Below are 19,423 nucleotides of genomic sequence, written 5' to 3'. Positions count from 1 at the left end.
ATGTCAGCCGTTAACAGAGCAGGAATGAATTTTTGATAAGCATTTGTCCCACATTTATTCCGGTATTTCTATACCCAGTTCCTCCCTCCGGGCGTCTCTTATCCTCGTAGTCCGCGCCTCAACACTTTCATCAAACAAATGTACAACTGCAGAGATCCGATGTTTGGAGTAAGGACGGCTCAGGAGCACATTAAAGAAGTTGTGTTCATTCGGAATATCTCGATAATTCTTGATATTGGATTGCACAAAATGCCTAATTTGTAGGTAACGGTAAAAATGTGAATGCGTTAAAATGAAATTTTGCCCAAGCTGATAAAATGATGCAAATTTTCCAAATATATAAAGATCTTTGAATTTGATTAAGCCCTTCTCCCTCCAAACGTGGTGGATTTATCACCCAGGGGAGGCAAAAGAGCATATCGGTGCCTGCACAGAGGAGTTTGACAATTCAAGGACACCTCTAATTGGTTTAAAATACGCACAGATTGTTTTGGAACAAACCCTAGTTTCTTAAAAACCTCAGCTTTCCCCACTCTGGAGAAAAGCAGGGCCTCTAAAGAGGAGTCCCTTACTACGTCAGCCTCCATTATAACCCAAAGGGGGGTGTTAGAATTAGTAAGATCTGGGGATGTCTGGTGCCAGAAGGTCAACGCTCGTAGATTTGTCTATTCTAGGATTCTTGTTGTTCCATATGTAAGACGTGATAATCGAGTCCAATTCCTTAAAGAAAGAGGAAGTGAGATAAAGAGGAAGATTCTGGCAAAGATGCAAAAATCTAGGAAGAGAGACCATTTTTATGGAATTTATACGACCAATCGTGGATAAGGGAAGAATTTTCCATGACTCCATATTATGCTTTAATATGGATAAAAATAATTTGGGATCATTAGGGACAGTCAATCCAAGATATGTGAAATTGTCATTAACAGGTTTTAGATGAAGGCATATCCTGAAATTTTGCCAAATGAGGTGATCAAATTAAGATAAATCTTCTGCTCGCGATTTATCGACGACTGTTCACATTTTGGAGATCAAGTAACGATGGAGGTGATTTCAACTCATAGAGGACATTCAACATTAGGCCTGAGCAACACCAGATTATCTTACGCCAACATACCAGGAAAGAAATGACCAGTCGCCTCATTTCTTAACCTCGACAAGTTCACGTGTGTAGTTCACTTACACCACAAGGGGGCGACATTCATTCATACCTACAATCATAAAGCATGGATTTATTGACTGTTTTATTGAATCTTAGCCCGTGTTACATTCAAAGCAGGTTTCACATTTAACAGTTTACATACATTCGTTCACATACAGTGACTGACAACTGTGCACATTCATTTAACACAAATATATTCTTCTAGTAGCCTAAATCTTTGCAATGCATATAGATGATTTATCCGAGTATTCACACATAAAAACATCAGTCCTTCAACATGCATCGGATTCACTAACACTAGATTCAATTTTGCCTGAGTTACAGAGAAATTCTGTAGCGTGCAAAAAATCCACACGGAAATCACGTCACTGAGAAAAATAACCAAAAACTAAAATACAACTTAAAACAAACAATTAAAACATCGTCTCAAGAACAGGAAGAGGAAATGTTAAATAGAAAAAAGTGAGCTTTTTCTTGATATGAGGCAAGATTTTATAAAAACTGAACAGTTTCACACAAAAAATAAATCCTTGTCCTGGTTAAGTCGACCTGCCTTGTAAATTCAAAAGAGATCTTATTAAATAAAAAATGTAAAAGATTAAAACGAGTGCGTGTAAGCAGGATGATTTGTTCAATCCATTCTTAAAGACATCGTTAATGTCAACTAATAAAACACACCCGCTGCCTTTATCACCGTTTTCAAAGCCCTGAGTTAAAACAGAAAAGTGGTTCCACAACCGACATTTAAAATCAAAGAATATTAACAGACACAAAACACAAAACTCCTAAAAACATCAGGAAATAAAAGGACCCTGAAACTCAAGCATCAACAGAAACAATTCAAATGTTTTCTTAAATTTCATATCAAGCAGCAGATGCATTAAAGGTTCCCGTGGACCTCAAGAGACAACCTCAGAGAACGTGTCTGTACCAAACTCTGCAGTTTCTGTGGTAGCTGCTTGCTTCTGTCGGCACAGGGGGGACGTGTTTGTATACCAGCCATTTATAAACTGCACTGAGACTCAAAGCTTTACACTTTACACCACTTTAAAGAAAAGCAGGTACCTCTTTGTCTTGTTCAGCAGGCAAACCTTTGCCAAAATGAGCGTATTTAATATTAAAGTAAATAAGAAGAGCTAGCTTCACAGCATTAGCCTCTGAGACCTCAGACTTCAGACTTATTCCATTTCCTCTATAATTATTACAGAACTGTAGCTCATGGGGCTGAAAGGTGCTTTACGCCTGCAGTCTTTTAATTCGCCAGCAGGGGGTGAAAACGAGTCCAATCATGTAGACGTCTGAATCATCTGAAAACAACGCTCTGTTCCGTTGATATGTGAGCTCAGCCAACTCTTTCCTGATGAGTTTACGGTCTTATTGAATAAAACACGATGTTCACTTTGGAAATAAAGGTCCCATCATTATGCTTTAGCTTGGAGCCATCTTGGGTTAAGGTGCTGCTGTAAGACTGTGAGGTATCCCCCTGTGTCTCAGTCACATCTGCGACACGCTCGCGACGTTTGGTTTTAGGCTGCGGTAAAAACACGACTCAAATACTGAGGTAAACATTAAAAATCTCAAACTGCTTTCCAAGGATTCTTACACTCTCCTACTTTCACGATGTCTTTGGCGATAACTGTCCGGCTAAACCAGCTGCAAGTTAAGGCGTCTTCAGTTACTCCACCACCTTCAGCTCAGGCTCGAGCTCCGCCCGGCTGCTCAGAGAGCAGATCTCCACAGGCCTGTTTATGCTGGCGCCCTCCTCCGGAGTGACCAGTGGATCCTTCCCGAGACTAACTTTCCTTTTTTGCCACATGTGGAGCGATCCGAGAATCATGATGCAGATGCACAAGGCCAGCATGAGTGAAACACCTACGAGCTCACCGTAGTAACTCTTCTCCTTCGGAGTCACATCGTCGAGCTGCACTCCGTACTGTGTGTCAGAACTACTGCTCTGAAGGTTCCTGTTTGTTCCGCGATGTTCTTTGGAGGTCACCTTGCCCGTAGGACTGGTTGTAAATCCATTCTTTCTGTCATCGGTGGTGTATTCATTGGTGTGTATGAGCCGTGTCGGAGACATTGTTGGATCGTCGGTAACAATGCTCTCGTAGGTCTCGTCCGGCCCTGCAGTTTCATGGGTTCTTGGGGTCAAGTTAGAGCGCATCAGCTGTACGTCATAGCTTTCAACTACTTGTTTGTACCCGGCTTCCTCTGCCTCACAGCGGTAGACCCCTGAAGTGTCGTTAGTGACGACGAAGCTGAGACTGCCGTCATCTGATTGGATGAAGAGCTTCTCTGACTGAGGGAAGGCCCAGGTCAGAGTGGCCAAGTTGGAAGGTGTCAGACACGAAAGCCTCACCACTTCATTCATGTGAGCGCGGACCACTGCAGGCAGCAATGTTACAGCATCAAGGTTAAAACTCTGAGCTTGTTTCCAGAATACGTTCAACAGAATTTCTCAGTCTCCGTATCTGCCAACAGATTTGTACATCACCTGTGATCTTCTCGGCCTCGGTTTGCCCCTGACATTTGTCGTCCACATTACTGTCTTCCAGGTTCTGAACCCTGAAAAGGAAAACAACATTGTGTGTGAACCTTTAGCTTCTCACGACAACAAAAAATCCTCGAACATTTTTTACATCTTCATGTTTTGCAGATTGTCCGTTGGTTGTAGAGCTGTTGGCCCTTTGCTTCCACATTCATCCTTTCACAGGACATGCTCCACCTGCAGCTTTAAGCATGGTCGAAGCTCCAGCTCACCCATTCATCACCTAATTTAATGTCCCCACATTAAATAAAGCCCTCTTTCTCAGGTGGTTGCAGCTTTGTTAAATTAGAGAATGTATTGCTTTTGTGCAGTTTCTTTAAATGTGTACAATGACAATAAAGGGCTATTCTATTTTACTCTAGTCCTAAAATAAACACAGGTGATAGTTTTCGAGCTGCAGCGACGTGTACATTTTGATGGTCTACGTGTCAGAAACACCAGAGAGTATCTGCTATATGTGGCATCACTCTCAGCGCTGCAAAGACAACTCCGATGAATGAATAGCGACAATTACAATTATTACAACAACGGTTGCCAGAGTCCTGCGGCTGAATTGTTGCTGAAATAATTTTAACTAAAATCAGGGTTTCAGAAATGTTAGTGTTATTTATCCAGGGCTGAAAAGCCGGCGATGGTTTCATCTAAAGCATCTAATCATTTCAAGACTCATTTCTTAAAGTGTAGTAGATAAAAAGACAAATATCAATCAGGAATCTTAAAGAAAGCTGATGGTTTATTTTGTATGTGCAGGTCACATCTGTTCTGGACTATCTCAGAGTGAGTTTTACTTACATGTCCTCATGACCACCATGCACACGGGCACAGGCCCTGCTAGCGCGGCTCCATCCACACAGAGGATCTCTGGCCAGGAGACACTGACTGCAGGTTGTGTAGGTCGAGCAGTTGGCCACGGGTACGGCAGTCACGCCTTCAGATGTCCCCACATAGAGGACTCCCTGCAGGAGCAGAGAAACAGTCAGCCGGACGAATGCGAATCTGACAGATCTCTCAGGTTTCAGAGCGCAGGTGTTCAAATCTGTGAGACGCAGTCGTCCTGTACACATCTCTACCTGCACCCGCGTGAAGGCTCGTGCTTCCCAGTAGTTCTCTAAGATTAACTTTTGATCTTTTTATTTTTTGGGTGCGAGTCAAAAACATTTGAATGTGAACAGGATGCTTTGTTTGCTGATCAGTCAATGAATTGTGCAGTTTACCTTGGAGGTGGAGAGGACCACGCTTTGGACCGTCTGAGGCTGGGCGAAGAGCTGAATCTCCTCAATGACCCAAGGACCCTGATCAAGCAAAACCACTTTGTGGAGAAATCCAGACTCTTGGACAGTAGAGAGAAGCGATAAGTCGTTTTAAGTCATGCAAGAACCACAACAACCCTTCAAAGCTCGTTACTACAAGCAGGATGTGACCGTTTACATCACTGAACTATCATTTTGATCACATGTCCATGCACTGACTGCTTGGGCTCGTCTATGTTCACAGTCTCACCTGTGATGAGGAAGAGGAGGGTATGCTGTTCATCGTTGGCTGCGCGTGCTCTCATCACAGCCACGCGACTGTACTGCTGCTCCGATGAGACGACGACCGGACCTTTGTCGACAGGCGTCACAGGGTTTGTGGTCAGGAAACTCTTCTTCACTTCCCCCAAAACAGCGTCAGTAGAATTGCCAAGTCCACACTGTCAGGAGAACATAGAGGGTCAAACAGTAAGATCTGGAAACACAGCTCGTTTTATGACAAACGGCATTAAATCATTTTTGTTTTTATGGCATTTTCTGCTGCATCTTATTCTCCTCGAGCAGGTTAATGAAGAAACGTTTTTAGTAAAGTGCAGATGGAAACTTGAAAGGTGCTTACAGTATGTCTGACATAAATTAGCAAATCTATCTTTGATTTTACGATTGCTTTGAGGATTCAGGAAGTCTAGAAAGAAATGAACCCCCCCACCGTTCCCAGGTAGCTGTGCGTTTCCTGTTGCGTACTCCACTGGTGGGTCCCCGTTACGAAGGTCCTGTAGCTCCCCTTGAACACGTCTTTGATGTCCTCAAGTCTGAAGACACAAACTGCAGACTCTGGACCTCTGGACCTGAAATAAACCAGATTGCAGCGGTTACCTCGACGTCCTTAAGACAGATTTGAGACGTCCTGACTTGAACAGGTACGTTTAGAAACAGAGCTAACGTGCTAAAGTTGTGGGTTTGTTTTATTTGAGTCAACAATGATTGGCCTAAAACCAGGACATACACGAGATCCTGCTGAATTTGATGGTTCTGTTGCTTTCGCTGCCATGGTTACCAAATATCCCATACATTAAAGGAAAATGTGCCCAAAGACGCAGTTCAAGAAAGAATCTCATGTCAGCCCAGCGATGATCCAGTGAAGACTCCTCTGATCTTCCACTGTTTATTTTAACGTGACTGTCTCTTAAAAACTTGGTTTATTGAAATTGTCTCACGCATGAACATAAAGACGGCACAAATTTGCTCTTGTACAGTAAATCTCTCAGCTGTGAAGGGGGTCTCTGGGGTATCGGGCCCCCTGGGCAGGCAGGAAGGGACCATTTTTCTTTTTCTGCTACTAGTTTGTGTTTGTCGACCATGGAGCCATGCCACCCTGGCTCATGTGGTTTTCATCGCTCAGTCCCAAATAAGTAATTGGCAGAACCACAGCATGGAAAACGCTTTGTAAGAGCAGCCACCAATCACTCATCTGAACATCCAAGCTGGGAAATTCGGGGGTTGACCCTCAGCTGTTTATTTGGCAGTAACTAGATGTAAACATGGCTTTAATAAAAAATGTGACAGTTAAAACATTTAAGACCAGAACAATCCAAACATCATCCCTCTTATTTCCTGTTTACCTACCACTGAGTCGTGAAGACACCGTAGAACAGAGTGTCAGCAATGTCGCCGCCCTCTGGTGGCGGGAGGGTGAACACATCCTGGAGAATATTGAAGGGAAGCTGTTTCTCAAACTGACAGAGCAGAGTGGCTTTGGTAAAGGACGTCCATTTCTTCTGCAGAGTCCTCACTCCACCAACATCATCCTGTAAAACCAGCACAGAACAATCCTTCATGTAATATTAATGGTAATACGCACATTCACATTATGCGCTCTCGCTGTTTGCTGTCACCTTGCAGACTTGAGCCACCCGAGCGGTTTTCAGATCCTCTACGTAACTGAACTCTTTTCCAACTTCACTAAAGAAGAAGTAGAGTTTCCCCTCTGCTGGGTCCAGTGATGAGCTGACAAATGTAGGCTCTGAAATACAGAAGTGCAGGAAGTGAGTACAGAACAGAGTCTGTGCCATGTGGTCTGAATACATCTGGAGGGTACAAAGTGTCTGAATACATCTGGAGCGTACAAAGTACTCAGCTGACAGACCGATGGGTGGAGAAAGAGTCAACACATAATATGATGTGTTTATGTGCAGCAGACATAACTTTTTAAAACGACAAAGACACTGCGACGTCTAAGACAAAGAGGAAATGAGCAGCTGGAGACAGAACGCAGGGAATTCTGCAGACCTCACAGCTGTGGTTTGGTTGAAAGTATTTGAGCTGACACAAACATGTCTGATCCATGTTTACGAGGTTTTTGTGGTTTTTCCATGTCAGTGTTTTAAAGAACAGTAGTTATGACCAACATCTAAGTGTTGGCAGAGTCACTGCCTCGATGTGTAAGACGCTGATTCACATCGAGGCTACTGCAGCAGGTTATGGGAAGCTTTTTCTGCTTCTTCATTAATAAAAATGTAGTTTAAATGTCAGGAACACGTCTCTTGAGTTACTTCACAACAACCTCATCACAGGAATATCCGAGCTTTAGTAGGCGGACCTAATAATTGAGGATTTTGCTTGTGGATGCTCAGGAGGAGCAGCAGCTCCAACAAAGACGCAGAGTAGCTTTGAACCGGACAGAACCTTTGCTGTTTCGGACCCCATAGACCCAACCTCCAAGGGCCAAGAAGAGTTTGTCCATTTGTACAAAACCTGGCACTGAATGTGCAACGATTTATATTTGCCACTAAGGCTTTGGCCTCCCTGCCCTACCATGCCCATGCAGGATGCTGCAGCATAAACACTGTGCCCTGGCTGACATTGGTCAGCTGGATGTGTAGAAGAGTGACGTCCTTCATCCTGGTCTTTAGTGGCACCAAATGTTATATGTGGAACCTGTTTAAACAGGAACAATGAAGAGACACCTAGGCTCCGGTAACTGGACAGGTGCTTTGGTTTGTGCGTCGAGTGGACAGTTTTACTGAGATGCTGACGAAGACTCAGATATGAGAAGATGAGACCTGAACACCAGTGTGGATGACTCCAGTCCCATCTTTGCACAGTTCTGAGTCCAGGATAGATTATAAAGCTACTTTTTTTAACATATTAAAGATCGGACACCCCAATCATTACACTGCATATGTCAACTGCACTCCAACTTGAGGCTGGAAACCAAGGCCTGAGTTTCACCTGCTCAAAAACTAAAGTAATCCCACACACGTGGCTTTTTTAAATAATTCTCTTTCACCACCTTGAGTTTGGGGGTGTGACAGGACTCCTACGCGTGCTCCTATATTAGTGGTGGTTTCAGCGGTGAGACATATCACATTATCACAGATATGCATTTAGGTGTGTGAGACAGATGTCAGTAATTATTTTTACCATTTGTGGCCAACAGCCCACATTCGATGACACTGATGCAGATCCATGAGTGTGATATGGACTAAAGCGTGATGCAGTTACAGCCACACGTGGTGACATCTACCAAACATCAGGGTAACAGCAGAAGCTTACACATAACACTACACTTAGATTAGTCCTTCTTTAAATATATGAGTTTTCTGCTTTCCTTGCTTGATGAGCTAAGAGGTGAAAAAGGGGCGGAGCAAGCCTATATGTAGACCTGCAAAGTGGGTCATACCACAACTCTGGGTCATCGGGGGGAAATGGAATTTGTTACGCTAGTTTCAGTCCGGTTCTTGTGTGTTTGTGATGCCATATTTTAGGGTTTTTCATTTGCCTGAAATTGCAGTGAAATTCAGGTGTAAAGCAGAAAAGTCCAGTTTGTTCTTTTAGTTTCTGCACCCATTAGTTTCTTTGTGACAAAGCTTTTTACAGCTTGATTTATCCTGATCATGTTCGCTCACCTTCCAGTAGGCGGATCGACGTCTCCAGGCTGACGTCTGGACGGCCGTCTTTGCTGAAGTATCGCAAAATCTGTGGTTTGATTCCTCTGAAGTCGGTTTTTGTGGCTGTGAACAGCTCGCCGTCTGCACATAAATAAACAGGAGAGCTCCGGGTGTTTGTTTTAAAGCACATATTAACGTGAGAACATACAACAAATGCTGCTCTGCTTTGGTCAAATAACAACACAGTACACATTATGTACTGTGTATTATTCATGTGTGCCAACTCGCACATCAGTGTTAATATTCCTCGCATTAGTGATCGTAGTAACCAGTGTGTCGTGAAAACAGCCGTACATCTGATACATTTTTAAATATATTTTTGGCTCTTTTATTAGATTGATGCAGTGCATGCAGGAGATAACACAGTACGCGCTGCTGTGCACAGGGAAGGACATGACGCTCCGTGTCAGAGAGTAAACCCTGCTGCTGTTTGGTTTGTGGGTCACAGCCAGTGACACCATGCCACCCACAGATGCTGTGCTTCATATGAAATTCTCTCATGCAACTGTGGTTTGTGCAAAAGGTGAAACAAAACTTTTTTTATTGCAACTGACATCCAACGTGAATCAGATAGTTTTCCACTTGTTTTTGAAAGCATTGCATCCTACACATTAAAGGTCACAAAGTTAAGGCTACAGATTTCTCCACTGAAACTTATATTGCAACAAAAACACAAGAAAATATGGAAATTAAGTGAGAAATAACGTTTCATTTATAATGTAATTAAAGCTAAACTTTTGGCTCAAACTGAATACTCCATTACTGCGTTTTTATTTTAAAAAAAGAACCGAAGTAAAACTGTGACTGAAACTTAATAAAAGCTAAACATTCACTCTCAGTTACTCTGAAACTAAACTGAAATGTGTAAAAAAAAAAAAAAAAACTCTGGAAAGAACTGAAACTAAACTTCTGCAAAACAAAAGGAAGATAAAAAACAAAATAATGAAAAGTAGTTTAAATTCAGATTCAAATTTTGCAGCACTCCTCATCCCCAAAATATCAACTCTGCAAAGATTCTTGCTGAGTTACGTGCAAACAGCTTGAGGTTTGACCACTTTATCGCTGAATGCGAGCCCAGCGGAAAGTTGCAACTCAGCACACTGACCTGCGATGACGACGGCGCTCCTCTCGAAGGGGCTGAACGGACAGCGACCTTTAGCGCTGACTTTTTTGACAATGGAGAAGCTTTGGGTGTCCTGATGAAGACAAACAAAAGCTCAGCTGAACATCCAACTGTGTCTGAGCTGTTAGGAAGCATTTATATAGGACATAAGATTTTTCTCATCTGGTTAATAGACTTGGTTGAAGCTGACAGCATGTATGAACTTACAATGTACGCTTCTTGGGGGCTGTAAGCGTAGCTGCCACAGGTGTAGAGATGGGTGGAGTTTAGAGGTTGCAACACGTGGATAAAGTTTGGACATTCATTCTGCAAAACAACAGAAACTGAATAAAATCTCTACATTTTTCCTTTACGTCCTCTCCCATACGTACTCCTGTTGACTCCTCCGCAGCTTTAAACAGTACGAAGCTCTTCTGGTTAAAATATCTCAAAGTTTTATCTTTGGTGGGTGTTCTTGCTTTTTTATATCCAGCTACATTAGGGCCAGGTAGAAAAGGGAGGGACCAACGTGGAGTGAAGCGATGTGGTCCAGGAATCGGGGTTTCAATTCTCTGCAGCGTTAAATACATTTGGATTGTTCCTTACTGGTGAAAATTCACCATACAGTGAAAAGAAAAAGTGTTCATATTCATACACAATTGCTGCTGTGTGTGGATTTTATATTTACCATTAAATCCTTTCCTTTCCCCGTGCAATCCGATGTCTCTTTATCAGACGGACTCCACTGCACCTGAACAAAACACAGACGAACTGTTGGGCATCACGGGACCTCAGCAGTAAAAGTAATAATATTTCAGTAAAATTCAAACAGTTTCTTCTGAGCACCTTCTTGTTCAGTCTGATGACATCACTCTGGTTAACGTCCAGTGACAGGATGGCGTTTTGTGCACCAACGTAAAGAGTGGAGCTGTCGCTGCTCAGCAGCAGAGCGGTGGTGTTGTGGAGGTCACCGTGGCCAAAGTGGAGCAGAGGTCTCTCCGTGGAGTCTGGACACAAACACACAGAAACCACAGCAGCTGTTACCGTCTGAGGAAACTCCAGGTTGCACAGGAGCTGGACTCAAGACGACACTCGGGGCTGGATGCACAGCAGATTCAAAGAGAAATCTAACCTGAGGATCTCAGCAAACACTTGGAGGAAGCTAATATTAAGCAAACATAAGGGCCTTGCTCTACAAGCTCACACGCAGGGTGATTCAGGCGCAGCGTGTCTGAGCCGTGTGTGGGAAAACGCTCTGTAACCTTTAAGGACGCCGCAGAAGGGTCATTACACGGGGCGGGTCAATTTAAAGAGATACGTTTAGATAAGTGTTAGTCAGAAGTGCAAACAGAGCAAAGAAAGCAAGTTTATCAAACATGAAAACATCGAAACAAAGTTCCTGCGATTTCTTTTGAAGTTTTACAGCTTCGCTCTGCGCTGTGGTTTCTGCTGAGCTTATCTTCAGACAGGGATAAATAAAGACGGAGACTACAACAGGAGGTGAGAGGACGCAGCTCAGCGAGCACCCGCAACATGTGTGCACTTCACTCACCAGCTGACCGGCACAGAGACAGCAGCACTGCCTGTTTGTGAGGCTGCAGGTTTGGAGAGGATGTGGTTCAGAGCTGCAGAGAAACTCTCCACATATGAACGATAAGATTTAAAAATAAGAAACATCTCAGCAGCAGATTTCTCAGTAGACTTGTTTACAGTGTCTCAGTCGCACTGCTGCCATCTCTGCAATATTTCTGATCACGTGACATTTTATTGATTTACTCCTTTAAGCTTGAGTAAAGATGGCCCCTTCTTACTGACGTGACTCACTTGTACTGCTTTCTGCTCGTTAGAGTTTTGAATGTTACATCTGAACGCTTTTAAGAACTTAACAGGAAGCTGGCTCAGTACTTCCTGCGCTTCCTGGCTATTATTTATGAATGCAGATATATTTGTGCAAAGGCTACGTCCACACATAAACGCCAAAAACGAAGGAAAACGCTGCCAGAAACATACCAAGCAACAGGTGGCGATATATTCCTAACCTGTAGAAATGTTGGCCAATCAGAAACAGTAAAACAAGTAAACAAAGATGGCGCATAGAAGCAGCACTGAGTCGTTTAAACGCTGCAGAGAGTAAAATTAACAGTATTGTAGAAATTCATTTCACCGAAACAATAACGTGGTGCACAGCGTGACGTCACAAAAGGCGCACACCTTTGACGCTGCGTTTTCTGCGTTTTCCTCGTCCGCACGTAAACGTGAAAACAGTTTTTTTAAATCTCCATCCTGGCAGGAGTTTTTAAAAATCTGTTTTCAGTGACCGAAAACGCCGTTTACGTGTGGAAGAAAGCTGCGAACGCATCAGAAAAATCAGCTTTTTCAAAAATACGCGTGTAGGCGTGGACGTAGCCGAAGACAATAAAACGTAAAGTCGCCATCAGCTAACGGGACCCTCGTTTGCGTCGCAGACTTTTAGCCTAACAGGGTGACCATATTTGGATTTCCAAAGGCACGAAGAGCTTTAATACTATTGTTTGCTTAAAGAAAACGTTAACACACCTAAACAATGCTTTCTCTGTGCGGTTAATGAATAAAAACTGTCATGTAGGCTTTTTGCTCAACAATTGCAAAAAAAGAGGCCGGTTGGGGACGTACTTTTAGCTTGCATGCAACCAAAGCATGACTCACACTCGCAATGTAACGAGCAACCAGAAATCTTACCAGATATTTCAATCTTTTCACAGAGATTAGTTTGATACCAACAACTCAAATAAAATAACTGAACAGCAAACTGCCAGGAGCCACTGAAGGTCATAAAACCTGAAAATTATCTGAAAGCTGGAGGATTTGAGAATCTGTGACATACAAAATAAGGAAATGTTTCTGTCAGCAGAGAACCTGAAGCAGTGACCACGTTAACTTTGTCCTGAAACAGCCGTCCGACGATCGACCCACCGGAGGCTTGTTCACCTCAAACGTGCCTGATCGATGACGTCACCTTCACAGGATATTCACTAAAACATCAACGCAAAACCACAGATGTGTGTCCATTCTGTGTTTCAAGAGAAATATAAAGAAATGAGGGGCAGCTCAAAGACTTTTGCACAGTACTGGGGTGAAAATGTGAGCGCTGATGAATTCCTGCAACCTTTCACAGGTTTTTAAGGACTCTGCACCCACTGAACTTGTTTTTAATAGTTCAGCACGTGTGCTTTTTTAATTGTTTTTGTTTGTTTGTTTGTTTGTTTTTTGTTGTTATAATCTGAATGCTTGAAAGTAATAAGAAGCATCAGAAAAAAGAAAAAGTGTCCGATTTTATTCTGACCGAAGAGGGACGGTCTGAAACTGCTCAGTGGAGCCACTTCAGGACCAAAAGAATGCTCATCATCTGAACACCAACAGATCAAACTGACAGAAAAGCGTCTCCTAATCACAAACACCAGACTCCGATCAGCAGAAGTCCTGTCAGAGGAAGTTTGTCTGGTCTCAGAGGACGAGGAGCGCCGGTGAACAGCTTTCCAAGAAGCGCCGCTCAGGGCAGCTCAGACATGTCGCAATTCACAGCGAAGGACAGAAAAGTGAAGCGAATCCTTGCTGAGGATCAGTGACGGCAACAAAACGCCTCTCACTGTTTTCTGCTTTTGTTCGCTGTTCCCTTCACAGCTTCTTCCTTTGTGTTTTCCCTCGACTTCTCTCTTCTTTAACTAAATCTGCTTTTTGTTTGAAGCCTCACTCTAGCTCATAACCTGGTGAAAATATAAACCCTCTCATTATCACACATGCCACAGAGTGGTTGATTATGGTTTTTAATATATATATACGTTTCCCCATGACAGCGACCGCGAGAACATGCAGTCATCTCAGCCTCAGCTGACCTCATTTTGTTGTGATAGAAGAACTAAATAAACCAGATCCGAGTTCTGAGTTGATCCGATTGTTGGAGCAGTCGCAGAGAGGCCTGGCAGGATCAGTTCAAACAACTTGATCACCTGGAGGAGGGGTGGGCAACTCCAGGCGTCAGGTTTTAGGTGTTTCAGCTGATTTAAACGGCTGAATGAGCTCCTCAACATGTCCTGAAGTTCTCCAGAGGCCTGGTAATGAACTAATCATGAGATTCAGGTGTGCTGACCCAGGGTGATCTCAAACCTGCAGCATGTTGTAACTTGGAGACTGTTGACAGGTGACTTCATTAAATTTAGTAAAGTGGCTTATCGAGTTTCACAGTTTGAAACATTAATGCTTGGCAGTGAAATCTTCCTTAAATCTTGCTAAACTGTGTCTTATACGCAGTTCTGGTTTCATCACAACTTACTTCTGCTTTCCAATCTCACCGCAGGCATGAATGAACGTCTGTTACCATAGTTACGCTGACTCAGACTGGTTTTTATGGGTTTTTATGTGTCACTAAATGCCCGCATGAATAACGATCTGATGGCCACAAAAGTCCCGAAAACACTAAGACGAACGGCTTGATGTGAGGTGTGCTGCAGTTTTAGGAGCCAGCGTGCGCTGACAGATTTATGATGTCATAGTGTCCCCCGCCGTCCTCTCCAGCATTCACAGCAGAGCGTTTAAACACACCTCATCTAATCAAAGACATTAAAGAGCCGCTGAAGGAGTCCTGAGTGGAAAACTAGAGAATTCTGCAGCAGTTCTGCAAAGAGCCAATCAGCAGCCTGACCGGGAAACTCATGAGCCAATGGCGTGGCTGCAGCGATGCACCCCACACGGTCACAGGTGTGTGTTGGCAGAGAGAGGAAAGATGTTTAATGTGCTCATCCACTGATTGCTGTGCCGTCGTCCTCGTTGATCTGCTCTCCTCTGATTCGGTGTTGGTGCTGAGTCCAGCGCTTGGTTTCTGCTCTTCGTTTTTCTCGGGCTCCCTTGTTTGTGTTTGACCTTTATAACAAATTTGTTGCACATTCAAAAGTTTCTTAAAGTGCAGCATTGCTCCAAGGTTTTGAATATGGATTCAGGAGCTTAACAGATGTACAAAAGTTTTCTCACCAACCTTTTCTCAGCGTGCTTTAATTAGCCGTTTGTTGTTGTTGTTTCAAGCTCTGGGGGGAGATGTGAGAGACTTTCATCACGTCGTCACTGTGGCTGCGTGAGGCTGTGTGAAACACGGCGCTAGCCACCATAACCAGAACCATAACCATGTGAAAAGGCTGTCAAAGTCGCAGGCTTTTGAAACTGGCCGAGCGTGAGACAGAAGAGACTGATACAGGCCGGACGAGCCAGCCATCGGTGAACTGCAGCCAGTCTGGAGAGGCTGGAAGATGATCTAGCAAATGAGAAAGTCACCATACCTTGCTGCTGCGCACCAAGCAACACTGTAAAGGAAGAACTTCTGGACAGACTCCAGGGTTGTACTTGGGTACATCAACAACATGTATATGTGTGTGTATATATATATATATATATATATATATATATATATATATATATATATATATATACACACAGTATGTATTGCAGTTGTCAACTCACTGTGGGATGTTTCTAGAAGGGATCTGAATGTTTGGTGACAGTCATCGAACAGGCAGGAACAAGTGGAGATCAACGATTTGACTCGTGGACCAGAAAATGAGAAAGGAGGGAGGACGATGTGACAGGAAGTGTATTGTTGCTCTCAGGGGCTGTTTAAGACAACGACTACATCCTTTACTGAATAAAGGCTTCATGCACAGATTATTCTGTTTCCATTTTGTAAAAAGCCTCAGGCTTTAAGGTCATTCTGAGTTTAGAAGTCATCAGTGTTACATTTCTCTTTTTTGTGTAAATGGCCTTTAAATGGTCAGACATATTTGAGATATATTTTCACATATATTTGTTTTAAAAAGTTTCTGCTTCAGTTTAAAGTAGGAAAAAGGAGAAGCAGAAAGAAACGCATGTTACCTGTTAACAAGAAGCTGGCTGGCAGTGGCACGAGCTTCATCCATCCTTTAATAAGTGATAGCAAACTGTTGTTTAACAGAGTTTATGTGGAGCTGTAAACTAGTGAGATGATATAGTGACGCTTTGGGATATAATAAATTTACCAATAAATCGATTAACCAAAGCTAGTGGTTTACTTGATGCCATTGCTCAACTCGATAAAGGCCCAACTTCTTTTCTGAAATGGAGAAGTGACTGTTGCACCAAGCTCTGAGTGCAGGCCTCCTGCTGAAGGTGCCGGGGGTCGTTTTGCACCCACACTGCTGTTACTGAGACTCGGAAGCTGTCGTGTGCCGTTCAGCCCGACGCTTCTCTCCGCAAACTTAGCCTGTCTCCAACTTCTGGAGCCTGACAGGATGCTGTCACGTCTGTCATCCTGCCTGTCAGCAGCAGTGTTAACTTACGTGACTGGTTCCAGTGAGCTGGAGCTGGCGGAGGTGCGAGTCTGTCCTCCAGCAGCTGTGTTTTTACACTGAAGGTGACAGAGGCTGCTCCCGATGGGGTTTGCATCATTTACATATGAATCAGAAGCAAAGAATGGAGAATGATGAAGTTCGCTCGGATTACGGGTTTGGGTGGGAGAATCTGGAAGTGCGGAGGTTCCCGCGAGAGTTGATGATGAATCCCAGCTGCTTCGATCCCACTGCTGTAAACACGTATACACGTTTCCAGCGTGCGAAGCCAAACGATTGCACAAACTCTCCTGGAAAACTCGCGGCCACAGCTGCAGCCTACAGAAAGCGATAGCTCTGAAAGTCCGTCCAGCTGACACAACATCTGGCACGACTCCTCTGTGCGTCCACGCCCCGCACAGCACAGCTTTGACCCGGCTGCATGTGACTGCACAACAGAAAAACACTGTGTGGACCGAGTTGGTGTCAGAAACGTGAAATACATCAGTTTGCACGCAGCGTGGGTGAAGTGCGGCGCCGGTGTAAGACAACGAAGGATTATTCCGCAGTGCGCGCTGGTGCGTTAATGTTTGCAACATGCAGCTATGTGTGAAATCTTTCCTGTTAGATCATTTTCCTGTTTTCAGACAAACTCGTCATATTCACGAGTCTCAGCTGAACATGTGACCGAACTCTGTTTCACAAGCTCGGAATGAGGACAGATCCCCGGGGAAGTGAACGCATCACAGCAGATATTACAAAGATAAGACCTTAGATGGTTCGTGCAAAGCGCCATCAGGCCGAACAGACGCATCTCTGCCGTGCAGGCGGACAGAAAATCAGCTGACTTTGAAGCAACAAAAAAAGCTTTTACATTGTTTTTCCAAGACAAACAGATGTGAAAACATCACCTCTCACATCACAGTAATCATTATTAACCCCGCACTGAGAAAATCTGCTTTTGGGAGCAAAACTAAAAAACATCCAAAGATTTCATAAACTTTTTTCCCTTTAAAGAAAAAACAGAACCGTCCAATAAAAAAGGAGGGACGGAGACTCTGCGAGACTCAAGCACAAAATTAAAACAAAGCGTTGGACTTACTGAGAGCGAAGGAGATCCGCGGAGGAGAGAGGGAACCCTCGGAGCTCAACAGGAGGTGGAGGAGGAGGAGGAGGACGGCTGGGAGAGCCATGATGGATGAGCTGGTGAAGGTGATGGAGCAGAGCTTTGTTAAACGTGCAGCTCGTCTGTCGCCTCTGCCGAGCTCTGAGTCAATGCGGCTCTGATCACTGAGCAACACGACCACAGCTTCCTCCTCGCAGCGGTCGGAGGTCAGAGGGAGGAGGGTGGAAGCTTCTCTGCACAGCCTCAGTGCTGGGCTGAGCTGGCTCGAGTCACGCTGTGCAGATAACACTTATTTTCACCAAAGACGCCAAAATGAGAGTCTCGTTTGTTCCTCTGAAAGCTGATCAGGAGACTTTGGTTTTCTCTTTGCTTCTCGTGTTCCTCTGCGGTGCTTCACCTTATTTCACATCCGCCCTCATCAACTCACTGCTTTTCCGTTTCACCCCATGGGGCACGCATGTACAGGAAGAAAAAGCATTGACCTACAAACCAGCGCGGTGGAGACGAGCGCTGAAGACCACTTCAACTAGTTTCTGCTCCAACGCGAAGAAGCCACCGAGCACGAGTGATGACCTTTAAAATGCAACTTACAACACTCACACGCCAATTTGTTAGTTACACCTGGTTTGAGTCCTTCCACCTTCAGACCTGCATTAATTCTTCATGGCAGAGATTCATCTAAACGCTGGAAACATCAGCAGAGCACCACGCAGCTGCTGCAGTGCTCTGCTGGGCAGGCGTCTGTTTGAGGTGCTGTGTGCTGGAAGCGCTCATCAGAAGATGTGCACACTGTGTGGTCTTCTGCTGCTATGGCCCATCATGCTGTGCATTCAGACATGCTCTTCTGCAGACCCGAGCTGTAACTTTGTTCCCATCAGCTCATTTTCTCGTAAGAAAACCGCTGCTCACTGGATCTTTTTGTCTTTTGTGGATCTTTCTGTGGAAACTCTACAAATGTTTACGAGGGGAAATCCCAGCAGATCAGCAGTGTCTGACTCCAGCTAACACGCCACACTCACCTGCTGCTCAGTTTGAACTTTATCATTTCCACATGGATGGAGTGGCTTCCATTAGATGTTTTCTTTCACGAGCAGTGGAACAGGTGTACCTAACAAAGTGGCGGGTGACTGTGAAGTCATGCGTGAAGCTTTGCGTTCACCATCTGATGTTGAAAACAGAGCCCTTCACGAGCTGAATCTGAGACTCGAGCGTGTGCTGGGAGGTAACACAGGAAGGAAATTCCTGCTTCCGAGCTCGTTTGTGTTGGACGGCAGTGATGCGGCTCGGGGAGGGAAGTCTCCGGTGGGACCCGAGCCCGCTGTAAGTGCTCTTTGCTTGGTTTTCCTGCGGCAGAGGCGAGAGAGAGACTTTCACAGTCTGCTGGACTCTTTAATGGACGTGAAGATCGATGTGAGGATGCTTTCAGTCAGACCGGGAGATGTTGTCTTGCTCCGAGGAACCGAGGAGTTCTATTAGATGTGGTAGGAGAGGAGGCGGTGATGGACGGAGGTGGATGTGGGGGTTTACAAAGTTACAGGTCGCCGTGGAGACAAACATGGTAAATGGCCTGTATTTGTATAGCGCTTTACTAGTCCCTAAGGACCCCAAAGCACTTTACATATCCAGTCATCCACCCATTCACACACTGGTGATGGCAGCTACATTGTAGCCACAGCCAGCAGAGGCGAGGCTGCCGGACACTGGCGCCACCGGGCCCTCTGACCACCACCAGTAGGCAACGGCTGAAGCGTCTTGCCCAAGGACACAACGACCGAGACTGTCCAAGCCGGGGCTCGAACCGGCAACCTTCCGATTACAAGACGAACTCCCAACTCTTGAGCCACGATCGCCCCAACATGTGCAATACAAACAAATCTTAGGCTGTTTCCCCCATAATCTCTTTAACCCCTCATAATTACAGCAGCTCACGGCATCTGCAACATGATCAGTGTCATGGAG

General features: G+C 44.5%; 1 protein-coding gene across 2 annotated transcripts; it reads right to left on the bottom strand.

Moving 5' to 3' along the window:
• Nucleotides 1-856: 856 nt before the first annotated feature.
• On the bottom strand, nucleotides 857-17,622 carry LOC147319916 (semaphorin-4B-like). Of its 2 annotated transcripts, none has more exons than XM_086312784.1 (14): nucleotides 12,731-12,908; nucleotides 10,859-11,019; nucleotides 10,701-10,763; nucleotides 10,241-10,339; nucleotides 10,016-10,106; nucleotides 8,869-8,991; nucleotides 6,856-6,983; nucleotides 6,587-6,768; nucleotides 5,670-5,808; nucleotides 5,211-5,400; nucleotides 4,925-5,040; nucleotides 4,503-4,666; nucleotides 3,657-3,727; nucleotides 857-3,547 (listed from the first exon to the last, which is right to left on the bottom strand). In XM_086312784.1, exons 1-14 carry the CDS (start codon nucleotides 12,822-12,824, stop codon nucleotides 2,838-2,840), a joined length of 2,331 nt encoding a protein of 776 aa, XP_086168910.1. In that variant the 5' UTR covers nucleotides 12,825-12,908; the 3' UTR covers nucleotides 857-2,837. The 2 variants fall into 2 exon arrangements, with proteins under 2 accessions (XP_086168910.1, XP_086168911.1); XM_086312785.1 differs by lacking the exon at nucleotides 12,731-12,908 and adding an exon at nucleotides 17,441-17,622 and having other exon boundaries at nucleotides 858-3,547.
• Nucleotides 17,623-19,423: the final 1,801 nt, after the last annotated feature.

This window comes from Aulonocara sp. 'chitande type north' Nkhata Bay, linkage group LG11 (assembly GCF_057382095.1).
Source record: "Aulonocara sp. 'chitande type north' Nkhata Bay isolate Kocher_YH1m ecotype deep benthic linkage group LG11, A_spYH_male_GT1.1, whole genome shotgun sequence".
NCBI lineage: Eukaryota > Metazoa > Chordata > Actinopteri > Cichliformes > Cichlidae > Aulonocara > Aulonocara sp. 'chitande type north' Nkhata Bay.
The sequence above is the reverse complement of the archived record's forward strand: the minus strand, read 5'-3'. Positions and strand labels throughout refer to the sequence as shown.

Bases quoted from the DNA above. Each gene is read 5' to 3' on its own strand.
- LOC147319916 (XM_086312784.1), bottom strand. From the start codon at position 12,824: ATGACCTTCAGTGGCTCCTGGCAGTTTGCTGTTCAGTTATTTTATTTG. The intron at 8,992-10,015 runs GTCAGTGTGCTG...ATTTATGTGCAG, and splicing joins GAGCGCCGTCGTCATCGCAG to ACGGCGAGCTGTTCACAGCC. The intron at 6,769-6,855 runs GTGACAGCAAAC...CTGGTTTTACAG, and splicing joins GGGTGGCTCAAGTCTGCAAG to GATGATGTTGGTGGAGTGAG.